We start from the raw sequence: 14,479 nt of genomic DNA, 5'->3' as shown, positions 1-14,479 counted from the left end.
TCCAAGACCGAGCTGTTCCCTGCCTTACCATCAACAATCTCCTCCTGGTACACCCTCATCTCCTTCACTCCTCCATGTTATGTTCCCATCCTTGGTGAGAAAGAGGGAAAAAACATTGCACAAGCTGTGTGCAAAAGAATACCTGCGCCACTAATGTGACGGTGTTTGCAGCTAAGCTAAGCACAAAATGGAGTGAGTGGTCAAGATGGAGCTGGTGGTTAAATACAGATAGCATTACAATTACACAGGAATTATCTCCCCTTAAAGTCAGTGCATGAGGAGATTTTTCTATAACACCCTAAACTTGTGTGAATCTCATTTGGAGCTGGCAGCATCCCTCACCTCCCGCTGAGTGCTCACTAGCCTTTCTTTCACATTGCATATTTCCTCATCAATCACCCTCATTGTGCTGGTTAAGTCAGTAACTGTACTATTAGCCATTGGTTTACCCTCACCCAGAAAATGAGTAGCTCATTTCCTTTTCTCCTTGACCACAAACTGTTTCATTGAACAACCAATAAAGAGGGTAATCTTAGTCCAGCCTCTGCCAGGGGCAGACTGGCCCAGTCTTGGGCCGGGTATGTACCCAGACGTGCCCCGTGCAGCAGGAGACCCTATCTGCCTCATGTGCTGCCCTATATTGCTGTGAAAGCCCTCTCCCCATCTTCTGGCGGTAAGCTGGTTGCTGGGTAAGTGAGTCAGAGTAAGACTGCAGCGGTTATCTGCCTTATGCGTTGCCCAGAGCTACCGTAAGGGCCCTCCCTCCCCCCGGTAGTAAGCTTGTTGCTGGGTAACTGAGTCTGGTAAGACCGAAAGGATTAACAGTTTTCCGTACTGCTGGAGCCCCTATCTACTTTATGCACTGCTTGGCGCTGCTGTGAGAATACCCCTGCCTCCTGGTGGTAAGCTGGTTGCTGGGTAAGTGAGTCTCAGTAAGCCTGCAAGAATTAGCGGTTTCCTGCACAGCGAGAGCCGCTACCTCCCTTTTGTGATGCCTGGTGCTGCCGTGAGAGTCCTCTGCCTCTTGCCGGTGAACTGGTTGCTGGGTGAGTGAGTCAGAAAAATACCGCAAGGATAATCAGCATGTGAAGGTATATTGGTCATCATTCCTGATTTCAAGGCTAGCTTTGCCTCCTGTACCGTTTGGATCCTTTTAGTCTGGTTATTCGTTAGAGCTCATATTATCAACATAGACAGATGCTGTGGGTCAGCCCCATTCAACTATTGACTTTTTTTTTTAGGGTCAGCCCCCTTCAGCTATTGCTTAAAAAATTGTCATTCACATTTTGGTCAAAGTAGTATTCTCTCAATATTAGCTGTATCTATTCAATGTGTTATTCTGACTGCCTATAGAGGTACAGGACACAGTAGAGGTGCAGGATGTGGTAAAAGGAGTGCTGCAGCTCCTTATTCTGATTATCCAACCAGTAGCACAACATGCCTGCCTGCTGACAGGAAGGGCAGAGCTCAAGTGCCATGTGGGGAGTTGTGGGTGTAGCATAGGCTGAGAATAACCCCTCCTCTAGGTAAATCATCCGATTGGTGGCACTACTCTGTAGCCCTCTGGAGGCCCAAGCCTTACTACTATCTCTAAAACTTATTTTTATTAAAATTTCTGTTGCACAATAAGATAATAACCTTGGTTTTCAGTTACCTGAAAATCAGTGTCACAATAAGATTGGTTGTCTGCTTGTCAAAGTCCATGAAAGTACCAACAACTGCTTGTCTGTTCGAGCAGTCCAAAATTACTGCTGTACTCCCCTGTGATCTGGGTAGCCCCTCCTCTATGCTTCCTGCACCTCCAGTTGCTCCAAGCACTCTTCCTTTGCTGTATTTAAGCTGCAGTGCTGGGCATTGGCGGTGTATGTAGTGCAGGTACGTGAGATGCAGAAGATCAAGTGAGGAAGTGGGGAGTATGGCCAGTGTCTGGAGGCTGCATGTACTGTGGTAATTCAGTTAGTCTAGTTCTGTTCCCATCACCTTGATTGACCCAAGTTCCCCCTCCTGAACCCCACCCCAACCCTCTGCCATAGCTCCCCATTGCATTCTTAAGGAGATGCACGGGGTATGAGCTACAAGCTGTGCATTTATGTATCCTGGGTATTTGTAGAATACAAACATGGCTGGAGGGAGTGAAGCACTGTACAGAGTCAGAGGGCAAAAATAAATTTCAGGATCCTTTCCAGAGTACAGGTACAAGGTAGTAGTCAGTCGGGTAAAGTGTGATTTTTCAGGGTGTTGCAATTTTGTGTTCCATGAAGAGGTGGGTCTTCACCTCTTTTCTGAAATGGACGAGGATTGGAGCAGTCTCTGTGTGCCGATGGTTCCTTCTTCTCATAGAAAACTTGAGTGGGCACTGCAGGGGTTTGTAAAACCATTGAATTCAGTCAGCATGACCTCTTTGGTATTTACCATAGTACATTTGCCGCACAAATTTCTGCTTTTGTTTTAGCACAGGCTAGTTTTTTTGGTTGTCAGAGCATATTACATATGAATCCTTAATGGGGATTCATTACAGTTTTGATGCAACATCACAAGCTTCTTTGGAGTGTCCTTGTCAATTCCTGCAGTTTGGAAATGTTGGCCAACACTTAACCTGCTGATTTCCTTTTTTGGCATATGCTTTCTGTGAGTTACTAACTACTTGGTTTGTTTTGCTGCATTCACAAGTGCTTTCTACCTTAGTTTATTTGATCACCTTCACTGAATCCTTAATTCTTTTCAATTTGACCAGCCAGATTGCTCTGAAATGTATTTAAAATGTCTTATACCTTCACAAAATTGTGTTGGAATGTTGGAGCACATGCAGCATAAAATATACTATTTCCAAAACAAGCCAGAATATTGTTAGTTTGTAGTTTAAAATGTTAACTCTGAAAATGTTTTCATCTGAAATACTACAGTGAAAAATTTCCTTTTACTTGAATCCATGTGTGAGCTTTATTCTAGGACCTAGGAGGGAGATGTTCGTCATTGGAAGATAATTAACTAAGCCTTTTCAGGGTGTCACAATGTTCCTGACATGAGATGGCTGTTATTAATTACATAAAAGTGTTTGAGAGTGATCTTCCCTCTGAACCGCCACTTCCTGTTTAAAAAGCATGGGAGTGACATGTTCACAACTATATGCTTGCTGACTTCAAATCCTTAATGGGGATTCATTTGTGCTTAGGTATCATTATAACATGGGTGTCGTTATGGGGTTTTAGAAAGTCTGATTTTGATGGGGTTCCCTTGGCTATGGCCGAGCCTTGGCCCAAACACCAGCGCTACCAGGATTGCCAAAGGAGGTCAATTTCATGGTGAAAACTCGATGTCTTCATGTAGCATTTTGGAGCCTATTGTGTTGCAGCTAAAAGGCCTATCCACACAAGAGGGATACTGTTTTATGTGAAGTGTGGGGAAACAGAATAATAGAACATTGTAATCCAAAGTGCAAAAATAAGAACACATTTTACAAAATGCTCTTGAATCAAAAGATAACGGTATCCCCAAATTCAGAGTTGTACAAATAATCAGTGTTCCTGAACTCACTATCCAGGGCTCAAATAAAAAAATGCCTAGGTTTTCTTCAGAACTATTTTGCACTCATTACATTTTTGCCTATGAATTGATGCCTGGTCTGCACACAGTGAAATATCATTATAAGCTGCATCCCACTTGTTTGCTTTGGGTATCGCCTGCATTTGGGAAACACTATATTTTCCTGCAAACAGAAAGGTCTGATGGACAGTTGCTATGTTACTTTTGTACATCAGCCATCGGGGCAAAAAAGTAGAGATGAAAAAACGTTGTCACCTATTGATATTTTTCCTACCTATTTTAATTATTTGTTGATTCTTGTCACAAATCAGTTTGTTTAGTGCCACCATAAGTCATCTACATAAGTGGCCCCTTGCTGAATTCAAAAGTGTGTCTACTTTTCAGAAATGTGTATCTTTCAGGGTTCACCCATGGGTTTCACACCTATTTCCACAACAAACTGCAAGTACGTAGAAACCTCATAAATAGAAAAAAAATGGACTACCACTTAAAAATGGCAAAAACTGTGGTAAAGTTTTTTCAATTGCGCTATTTGTTTTTGACAGTTGGGAGGCTGGTGATCTTAGCACAGTAAACCTTTTGTTGCCACAATTTTTAGGAAAGATTACACTTTCTTGTGCGTCACTTTTTTCTATTTTTTTAAATGCTATATTTTGGCTGTTTTCTCAGTTTTCTTCAAGGGAATCCTCAAACCTTAGTTACCGTAAGTACCTCCAGCATGTGGGTGAGAAAAGGCACAAATGTGGCCTGTGTGCCTTTTGTGGAAGAAATGTTATAAAGGCTTAACTGCAAAAGTTTCCCAAACATCAAATAAGTGCTTAGCACTCTGGATGTAAAAGCCTCAGCAGCTAAAGCGTTGTGGTAGTGTGATTACAAAATGATTACGCTATTCTTTAAATCACCAGAGGTGGCAACATTTGCTTGCTGTTTTGAAAAACACTTACCAGTCCTCAAATGAAAGGGACTGAAGACATCTCCACTAACATTACAGCCGTATTTCATTGGAGGGAACTGAGAGGGACACTAGCACACCCTCTTCTCCTGGGATTAGTATGCCTTTGAATTTTTTTTGTTCACTTTGTTATACTTTTTTTTAGTGTGCCTTAAAACGAAATACTACTGGGTTGTGAATTTTACTAAGCTAACATCAAATGGAGCTTTTCCTCAGTGGAACATAGTTTATTGTATCTCAAATGTTTACTCTACAATCCTAATTTTATAGCCATAGGACAAGGAGTTGAGCTTGTATAATGAATGATTCTGACAATCCTGTGCATCGAACACCGTTCTTCATAGTAACATTACCACATGTAAAGCAGGCTAACCTCCCTTTTTAGAAAGTCTTTTCCTGTGAACAACTCCCCTTTTATTTGCTCTGGCTTACTAACACAGTAAATATTGAATGAAGTACCCAGTAACTAAAACATTAGGTTTTCAGTAGTGCCAGACAAACTAATTTTGCCAAACTCCATGTCAGCTAGTTCATGAAACTGGACTTAAATATCAGATGTTTTCTTTTTACAGTCCGAAGACTACTATGGCATTAGACGTTTGTACATGATGTTGGGCTCTTGCCTCTTCTACAAGGTAAGACAATCTAGTGTTGGTGCATGCAAGAAATTGTAGTGATACATGCCTCAAATGGTCACCAATATAAACAATGCAATGGCACTTCACGTGTTTCTCACTGAATCCAGGCATGACTGAATGTATTAGTTAGAACAAAACCTCTCCAGTATAAATAAAATATTTAGAACATGGTCTGTGATTGATGACAACATGCTTTTTTATCATAGTATTCTTTAAATTAGTCATCTCTGGGTGAGAGATTTGCATTCTCTAACAGCAAGTGTGTTGGCCTGGTTTAACCTTATGAAGATTGCCACCAATAGGATTATTGCCAACAACCTGTGGCTGTTTTTCAAAATAGCTGTTCTCATTTATATTAGTATACCTTACTTTAGTTGCAAAATATGTACATGTGTAAACGATGCAAGACTTTCAGATTACTGTAAAGAAATGTCCTTTATATCAGAAACATCTTTTACTGTAGCCTCCACTTCCGTAATACCATGGACCAGTTTTAATATTGCTTTCTATTGTACAACAAGCAAAATGTTGTCAAAAGTATATTTTTCTAATTGGACAATTCCATAATCTATCAATATTTCCTAACAGTTTAAAAATACAAATAAGAATTAAAGTCAAAACAGCAAACTATTTTTACAACGTTACGTTTACAGTTGGTTGTTTATAAATGCTGTATATTTGAAAGGATGTGTTTGAAATGAGAGTTGGACTTTTGAAGGTATTTAGAAAAAATGTATATGGGGCATTCCCTCTATTTGCAGGGTGTGTGACTGTATACCCATATGTAATAGAAAACTTTATATGTATTATAAAAATGCATATTAAAACGATTTTAAGAAAAGATCACAATGTTAGGCAAATGTTTTGTATCAAAATTATATCATATGTGGAAAAGGTATTTTGTATGATTATTGTAAAACATGTTTGATAAAAGAAATTGCAGCAATCTTTTTTTTTTTCTTTTTTTATCAATGGTCATTTCAACATGTACACTTGCCTACATCTAAAAGTTGGCAAGAGCTGCAAGCAAATCATCAGTCCACAGTTTTTTTGTATGTCATCTTTTTGTTGTCCACCAACAATCACTTTTAATTACATCATCACTAACGAGTTACTTAGTGCTACAGTGCAACACTTTTAGAGTAGCCTCAGCTTTGTTTCGTTAATGTGTCTATGTGTTACATGGTCAGTTGAAGAGGTCTTTTCCTCCATAACAGCTGTGTGTGTGGTCACTCTGGATAATCTTCAGCACTTGCTGCCCTAGTTCTCTTTCCCATTGTTTTGACACAGTGTATTTGTCTGCCAATCTGAGTTTGATAAAGGACTTTATATGTCCAAGATGAGTTTCTTATCATTCCTGTTTTTTAGAAGCTAATTTTCAAATTTGGTCAGTAACCATCTCTGCCAAACTCTAAATCAGGCCCATAGTATTTGAGGAAGTGCTGTCATTTATTTTTTCACATCTAGCCAGGCAAGTCCATTAATATGCCATGTCTTCAGGTCTTTTTGGATAAATTCAACTAGTAAGCCATGGTATGCTGTGCACACCTAGTCAATACTTGCCATAGTTTAAAACCCTAGCTAAGCAAACACTTATGGTGCTCAATGAAAAGGAAAACAGGCTTCCAGGATCTTTACTTGTTCCTTCAGTGAGGCACACCTGGGATTTCTGTCATTTAATTTTAAATCTCGCTACTCTTCAAGATTTCTCTATCTCTGCCATGAAGGGAGATAGGGAATGGTGAGTGTAAACTATCAAGACTAAGATGTCACTCGCATACTTGGTTAATTTATATTCATTCTATATGTTTACTCCTTTTATGTCCCACTTTCCCTTATTTTGTTTTCAGGGATCTATGGTAAGAGCCAACAGCAGCAGACACAGGGTGAAGCCCTGCCTCGTAACCCTTCGCTCCTGCCATGCCAGGGGAAACTTCTCATTTACTCTGATTCACTGATTTGTGCCATGCAATGTGTGTAAAAAAAACAGGATCCCTTTTTTCAGAACCTCCGACCAAAGCCAAACACCTCTACAGTCTTGTTAAAAAAAAATACAAGTCACCTCTGTATAGATAACATTATTTTTGGGACTATGCATATTATCCTGAGGTGGAGAACATTTTGGTGGCGTCGCCATAGTTTCAACCAGGAATGAACCCTGATTGGTCGATTAAGCCAACCAATATTGAGCATGTCTAATCACTAGAATATGTTAATGACAGTGGCTTCCATCATAGATGAGGCCAGCAATCCAGAATTAAAAACTGTGTATATTGGATCAAAGGTATTAAGTCTTTCAGAAAAAAGATGTAAACCTGTATGGACTTGGCTTACTAGTATCAGCACTCACTTGTCTTAGTGAGACCTGAGGCAAAACATTTTGTGGAGAACCACGTTGATTTAAAATATGTCCAATCTGTGCTAAGGAGATGGGTCTCCTGTAACAAACATTAAAAATAACCCCAAAGTAACCAACATGGGCCCACACATCAGGATAAGACTACAGTGGATTTGGACCCTTTCTTAGAACCCCTCATGTATTCCCCCTGGCAAATCCTGCTAAACTTCTGACTGGTAGAGGAGTCTTCAGTTGGTACTTACGTTCCTCAGTCTTCTGATCCTTAGAACCACCAAACTCTATTAAGCATTCTACTTCCTTTGTTCTACCTGCTGCTAAATCAATTAAGAAAGTTTCATTAAATTTCTTCGGTGCAGAACAGTGCCCCAGCGAGCCTGCTTCTTAGCACGTATCCCAATCCGGGTGCCTGTCTCTTTGCTCTTGACGTCCACTTCTTTTAATTCCACAACATCTCCAGCCTCTTAGAGAGGTTTAGTAATGATTTTGGCCTTCCTGTATGAAGGTTATGGAGACAGTGTTTCATGCCTGGCTGGGTTACAGGTTCGCTTTAATGTTGTCCTTGGCTGCAAAGCGGCAACAGCCAGGTTATGAAAAAAAATTGCCCTTAATTTCTTGATATTGCAAATCCCCATTTTTAAATGTGTTAGCAGCACCACGTTTTGATAAAATTTTTTGGTTTTGGTGATGTCTGGAGGGGCCATCTCTTCTCCCCATGAAGTCTGCCCTGATGATCAAGGCACACTGGTGGGCTGTTGGTTGTGTCCCCAACAGCTCGCAACAGGATCTATACATATGCTTGAATATCTTGATCTTGCCCCACACCAACCCTAACTCCCCCCGCCTCCTTGGAATTCCTTGTATGCAGATGTTAGTCCTTCATGATCCTTTTCCCACGTTGTGTTGCTATTTCAAGGACAGTTCACCTGTTTGTTCCTGCATAGAGAAGCTATCCCCTTCACATCTGATGATAATCTTCAGATCTCTCAAAAACAGTTACTGGAGGTCACCAATCATTAAAAGGATGCCTGCAGTTCTCATCAGTCAATGCATGACTAGTAAGGTGGCTGCACAGTAGTCAAAATTGTTTGATTCAAACTTTGGTGACTCACAGAAGCTCTGTTCTAAGGGTTCACAGCAGCTCTCTCGTGTATGTGAATCTGGGTAGGTCGCTACCGGGTTCTTCTACATGGATTGTGGTGGTGAGAAGAGGATGATGTTTGTATTGTCCCCTTATCAGGGTAACTTAACTACCCTACTCTTTATTTTCCCAAGGTGAGGGTCTTTCTGTTTGCTGGGCGTGCTATGAGACCGTAGTGGTCTGATCAGTATGTATGATCCAGAAAAGAGCCTTCTGTGCATCACCTGCCAAGGGGTAGAATGGTCCCCCTCGCCCTTCAGCCACTATGAGCTCTAATAGTGGCTGCTCATATTATTTGTGACCATTACACATGTGCAGTGGTCTGCTCAATTTTGTGTCCGTGAATGAACTTATGAAGGTGTGCTATTGGAGTTCCATTAGCCACACATGCAATATTCTTAGCCACACATACAATATTTTTTACTGCAGTTTGTTGCCTGCACCCCACTTCAGCTACCATTCCAACAAAGAGAAAGGCAGTCGGTCCTCAGTGGGTCCAGCTGTCCCACAGAATGCACGGTTTATAGAGGCATCATCCAATGGAAGAGGAAGGGCATCTCCCTGTTGTCCTGGCGGCCTCTGCACTTCTATGCTGTGAATCAGGGCCATACAATAGGCAATCATCAGCTCTGTGGAATTTGCACGCACTGCAGGACTGCTTTTCCCTTGATGCCGTCAGAAACCTAAGTGGACAGGTGCATACTGCTGTGGCAGCCGCATGCATCACTCTCCGTCTGGGACGTCTTTGCTCCCTGCCTCGCGGCCCTCATAACAGAGCACAGCAGAGGCCCATTGGAGCTTTGACCAGGTCAAAACTGCTCTCTGATGGACTATGCTTTCACCTATCCCAGGGATGTTCTTCCTACTTCATTTCAGTAGGTTGGTCATTGACCACTGTAGACAGAAGGTGCTGAATGAGGTGGAGGCAGAGGGTCCGAAAAATGTGACTACTCCATTTTCCCATCTGCCACACCCCTCCGCTTCCATAATCTCTCCTACGAAAGCCAAATAGATGAATTTGCTTAAAAACGGTACAAACACCTCTAGAACTGCGGGAAGGGGCAATGATACTGATGTGGGATAAAGCAATACAGCCATACATAGCATATGGCTATTGTATAGATGCAATTCAAACGACACCACTGACCTTGAAAACAAGATAGGACAGGTAAGGGCTATATGTTGGTTAACTGCGTCAAAACATGAAAAATGCAGTAGATCAGATGACCAAAACATATAAGGCATATCTCAGAACTAGAAGAAACAGTAAGGGCCCTACTGGATAATGTGGCCGACGTGATGACCACAACTCAGGAATTGGGGGAAGGTGCTCAAAGATGTGGAAGAGTATTCTCTGTGTAGCAGCCTACATATTGCAGCATTCCCTGAGCGTGCAGATAACACACAACCTGAAAAACTTCTAGAAACATAGTTCCCAGAGAGTAGGCTCTACATGCTTTGTGGTTGAAAGGGCACACCATGTATTGATGTAGACAGCCCGGCCCAGGGTCCCACCTTGTCTACTAATTTCTAAAATCCTAAACTCTGTAGACCAGGACAAAATACTGAGGATGATATGTTCATCGGACCCAGCTATGTTTGACTGCAAGTGCATTTTAATCTTCCCAAACTTATATGCACCATGTGCAGCAACTGTGGAAATCCATTGAGGGAGTCAGACAGAAATTAAGGGCTATGGACTTGTGCTGCACCTTCTGATGAGCTAAGCTGAAGTCATTTTTCAAGCTGAATCAACTTTTTTTTTTTTTTTTTTTTTTTTACTCCTCTGAGGTGGTATGGGACTGGATAGAGAAAAAGAAAACTTTGGGGATAGGACCTGGGAAAAGTCATGGCATGGAACAATGACCATCTACCTATAGAAATAAGATAAGAAAGAGAGGAAACAACACTGTATGGAAAGACTAATTCAAAGAATGACATCAGAGTGACTTGCTGTCATAGAATGGAAATGAGGCTTCCCTGACTGGTTAGTCTGTGGAGGGGATAGTCTGTGGAGGGGATTCTCAGTTGGACAAAGTAATGCAGCAAACAGTGCAGATGAGACAAATATCACCCCGGAAGGCGGTCAGATGTTTATCTGGAGTAAAAATGACTGAAGAATTGTAGCGATGGCTGATGTACAATAAAGAGAATGGGTCCCTTCTGTGACTGACCTCCCTCCATATCCACAGACTTCACACAGTGAGGCTGTGTATGGAGCTTGCTAAATAGGTGGGGTTCAGGCGGAACTGACCTCAAACAGTTTATTGTTAACACGTTAGTTTGGATCTTAGTTACTAGATAGAAGTGGAAGTGTATAGTTATTCAAATCTTTTAGGAAAGTTGTTCGACAGATACTTCAGCATAAGGTACAGGCAGAGAGAGAGTGGTTTATTGACCACTTAGGTTCACATTGAGACACATGTCATTTTATAACTGCAACAGTGGCACTTCCCATAGTCCCCTCATTCTAAATGGCATAGATAAAAAAAATGGTAGTAAAGACAAAGAATAATATATGGCCCAAAGATTAAGTGCCAATCCTGTAATGTAAACCGCTTCATTAATAAAATGAATATTAGCACAGTTCTCAAAACGGGCAAAAGATACATGGACCATAAATCTGTCTGTTGCAAGAAACTCATTTATGTGACAAGCTTTGCGACTTCCTAGGAAGACAAGGGTTTGCATTGGTCCACCATGCTGGATTTACATATGGATTGAGAATGGCCATCTCAATTCAAAGGAGTTACGTCCTTCCATTTATAGAAACCACACCTTCCCTGCCACCATCTGCAGAGCAGTTGACCGAGAACTGTCTCTCCCTGCTGCATCAGGAAGTGCAGACTCCCTTGGCCAAAGGAGCCATTGAGTGCCTGTCCCTCCTTACAAAAGGTTTCCTACACACACTAGGGTCAGTCATGCTTGAGGCCTGATAGGCCTGTTGTTACTGGGGGCAATGTCAACGTTGTCATGCATGCATGCATTAGAAGCAGCTCTCAACAACACTTCACAAACAAGCATAACATACATTGTTTCTTTTGCAGCCTCCTTTGGACTGAGTGACATATGGTTACAATGACACCTGTACACAGAGATATGATAGAGATTTCTTGTCCCAGATACCTTAACTTAGAATATTCCTCACGCCTCAGACTGGATCTGAAGAAATTTGAGCAATACCTCTATGCTCTGGTAGATGATGCTGATCGGCTCTGAGCCGGCGTAATAGGGGCCGTCCATGCCGGATTTGGCTTGCGCAGTGTCTATACAGGCTCCACCTCAGCGTGCTGACATCAGTTCCTTTTTTTCAGTGCCATCAGTGCAGAACCAGCTACCTCAGTCACTTTTTGAGTGTTTTTTTTTTTTCTTCATTTTTGTACACCTTTTTTTCTTTTTTGTTAGCAATTTGCTACCTGTGTGCCTTAGGGATGTCCCCCAAGAAACCTCTAGGTTTTAAACCCTGTGGGGCCAGCCATACGCAAATATCTGTAAAAGACCCAGTGAGGAAGCAGGCCATTCGTTGTGTAGCTTGCACAAGTAATGGGTCCGCATTGTTCTTCCACTGGGAACCAACCACCCCCATTGTAGTACTTGACTCTCTCAGGGTAGCGAGGCAGAGCAGTCCAAGGCCGACTGATGGGAGGTGGTGTAGGCTCGTAATCACTGTTCACTGGCACACAGTGGTAACACTCAATAATTGATTGTCCAGTTTGTACATTTTGTTTGGGGAAAAAAGATGAAGTACACTTATTAAACACACATTACTTAATGCTGCGCAGTAATTTACGAATATACATTAGTCTGATGGAAATACCTTTGGAAATACCTTTATCAACATTACATTTGACCACTACAGGATCATGATCTCAAAAATCACAGTAACCACTTTCCCTTTACAATAAAGCACATAACCATAAATGGGTGTGTCACCTTACGTTAGCTCAATGTAACTCGGTGTCAAGACCAGAATCACATGTCATTATAATATTTCCTTACAGTATTGTTAATAAAGCAGTGTAGCCTTTCAGAAACATACAGTTCGATGGTATGTGTGGCAGTAGATACACATGCTCTGCATACTCCTGCCATCTACTGTAGGGTTTGGAGTGTTGCAAGTTGTTTTTCTTCGAAGAAGCATTTTCGAGTCACCAGATCAAGTGACTCCTCCTTGTCGGTGATACTGTGCATGGGCATCACCTCCTTTGTTAGATTGTTTTCTCTGCACCTTCAAGTTCGGATGTGTGTCTCTTCGCTCTGTATTTCGTCCTGCTCCTTTTCAAAATCTTTCTGTTTTCTCTTTATCAACTGTATTGTTTCTCGATCGCGTATTTCCATCTTTTAGTTCGTCTCCACTCACCGGTCCGGGCACTGACCGCAAGGCCTCGAGGGTGTCCTCACCCATTTCGGGCATACCGCCCCACAAGCCACCTAAAATTCTGCTGAACTGATGGATTGAGTGCAATTTTGTTTCTGTCCTCGGTGCCGCACAAAATTTCCCCACACTGACCAACATCTAGTGTGTAACTTGTGCCTCTCCCCGATGCAAGATTCTTGACTGCAGGCAAACATTACCAGTTCAAAGTCCTGCCTTTTGGAGTCAGGACTGCTCCCATTGTCTTCACAAAGTACTTAGCATTAGTCGCGCAAACCTCAGAATACAAAATATACAGGAGTTCTCTTACCTAGACGAGCGTCTCAGCAAAGCCAGCACACTACCACAGTGCCAATATCACACTCAGATGACAGTGGACCTGCTTCACACTCTGGGATTCACAATCAACTTTGTCAAATCCCATCTTCAACCTCTTCAAATACAGCCCTATTTAGGAGCTACACTCAATGCAGAGTTGAGGCTAGCTTACCCCAGTCTGACTCTGGTTCAAAGTTTTCAGTCTCTTTTCCCCCAGTTTCAGGAGAATCATACTTACACAGTCGGGACTATGATGCAGCTGTTAGGGATGATGGCCTCCTGCATTGCTGTCGTTCCCCATGCCAGACTCCCCATGCGTCCCCTACAGCAGTGTCTGTCTTATCAGTCATCTCAGTCACAGGGTCACCTGGAAGATCTAGTGTTCTTAGATGGCCATGCTCACTGCTCTCTGCGATGGTGGAACACCACCAACCTGTTGAAAGGGTGGCCTTTTCTGGACCCTGTGCCTCAGGTCATTCTGACCACAGATGCATCACTGATGGGTTGGGACGCTCACCTTCGACACCTCACAGTACAGGGCCTTTGGGATCTCCGGCACCTATTCCTTCATATCAGTCACCTCAAACTTCAGGCAGTATTTCTAGCCCTGACAGCATTTCTTCATTACCTGTCTCCAAGGTTGTCTTAGTCCGCACAAGCAACATGACAGCCATGTATTACCTACAGAAACAAGGGGTGGCACGGTTATCCAAATTGTCACAACTCTCTGGCAATATGGAAGTGGGCTCTCCATCACCACATCTCCCAGGAACAGACAACGAGTTTGCAGACCTGCTTAGCAGTGTGCAATAAGTCCATGAATGGGAACGCCACCCGCAAGCCCTTCAAAAATATCTTCTAAAGTGGGGAACTCCTCAGATAAACCTTTTTGCCACAGCAGAAAAGGCAAAATGCCTAACTTTGTCTCCAGGTTTCCACACCCTCTGTCCAAGGGCAACGCTTTATGGATGAACTTGTCAGGGATATTTGCTTAAGCTCTTCCACCTCTCCCTCTCATTCCATTTCTGGTTTGGAGGATCTGATACACATCTCTCACCATGATCTTTGAAGCTCCCACTTAGGCACGTCAGCCATGGTTCACCACACTTCTGGATCTCTCAGTAGTTCCCCACGAGAAGCTCCCCAACAGGTTGGA

At 42.4% G+C, this 14,479-nt stretch overlaps 1 protein-coding gene across 2 annotated transcripts in view; it reads left to right on the top strand.

The window, feature by feature from the left end:
• The window catches only part of INTU (inturned planar cell polarity protein), a 361,378-nt gene that overhangs the window by 259,764 nt on the left and 87,135 nt on the right, over positions 1-14,479 (top strand). For both annotated transcript variants that reach the window (XM_069242352.1, XM_069242349.1), the window contains exon 10: positions 5,068-5,130. In XM_069242352.1, coding sequence (XP_069098453.1) covers positions 5,068-5,130 — 63 coding nt within the window. The remainder of the gene's footprint in view (positions 1-5,067; positions 5,131-14,479) is intronic.

The sequence above is a fragment of the Pleurodeles waltl genome, chromosome 1_2 (genome assembly GCF_031143425.1).
Source record: "Pleurodeles waltl isolate 20211129_DDA chromosome 1_2, aPleWal1.hap1.20221129, whole genome shotgun sequence".
Lineage (NCBI taxonomy): Eukaryota > Metazoa > Chordata > Amphibia > Caudata > Salamandridae > Pleurodeles > Pleurodeles waltl.
The sequence above is the reverse complement of the archived record's forward strand: the minus strand, read 5'-3'. Positions and strand labels throughout refer to the sequence as shown.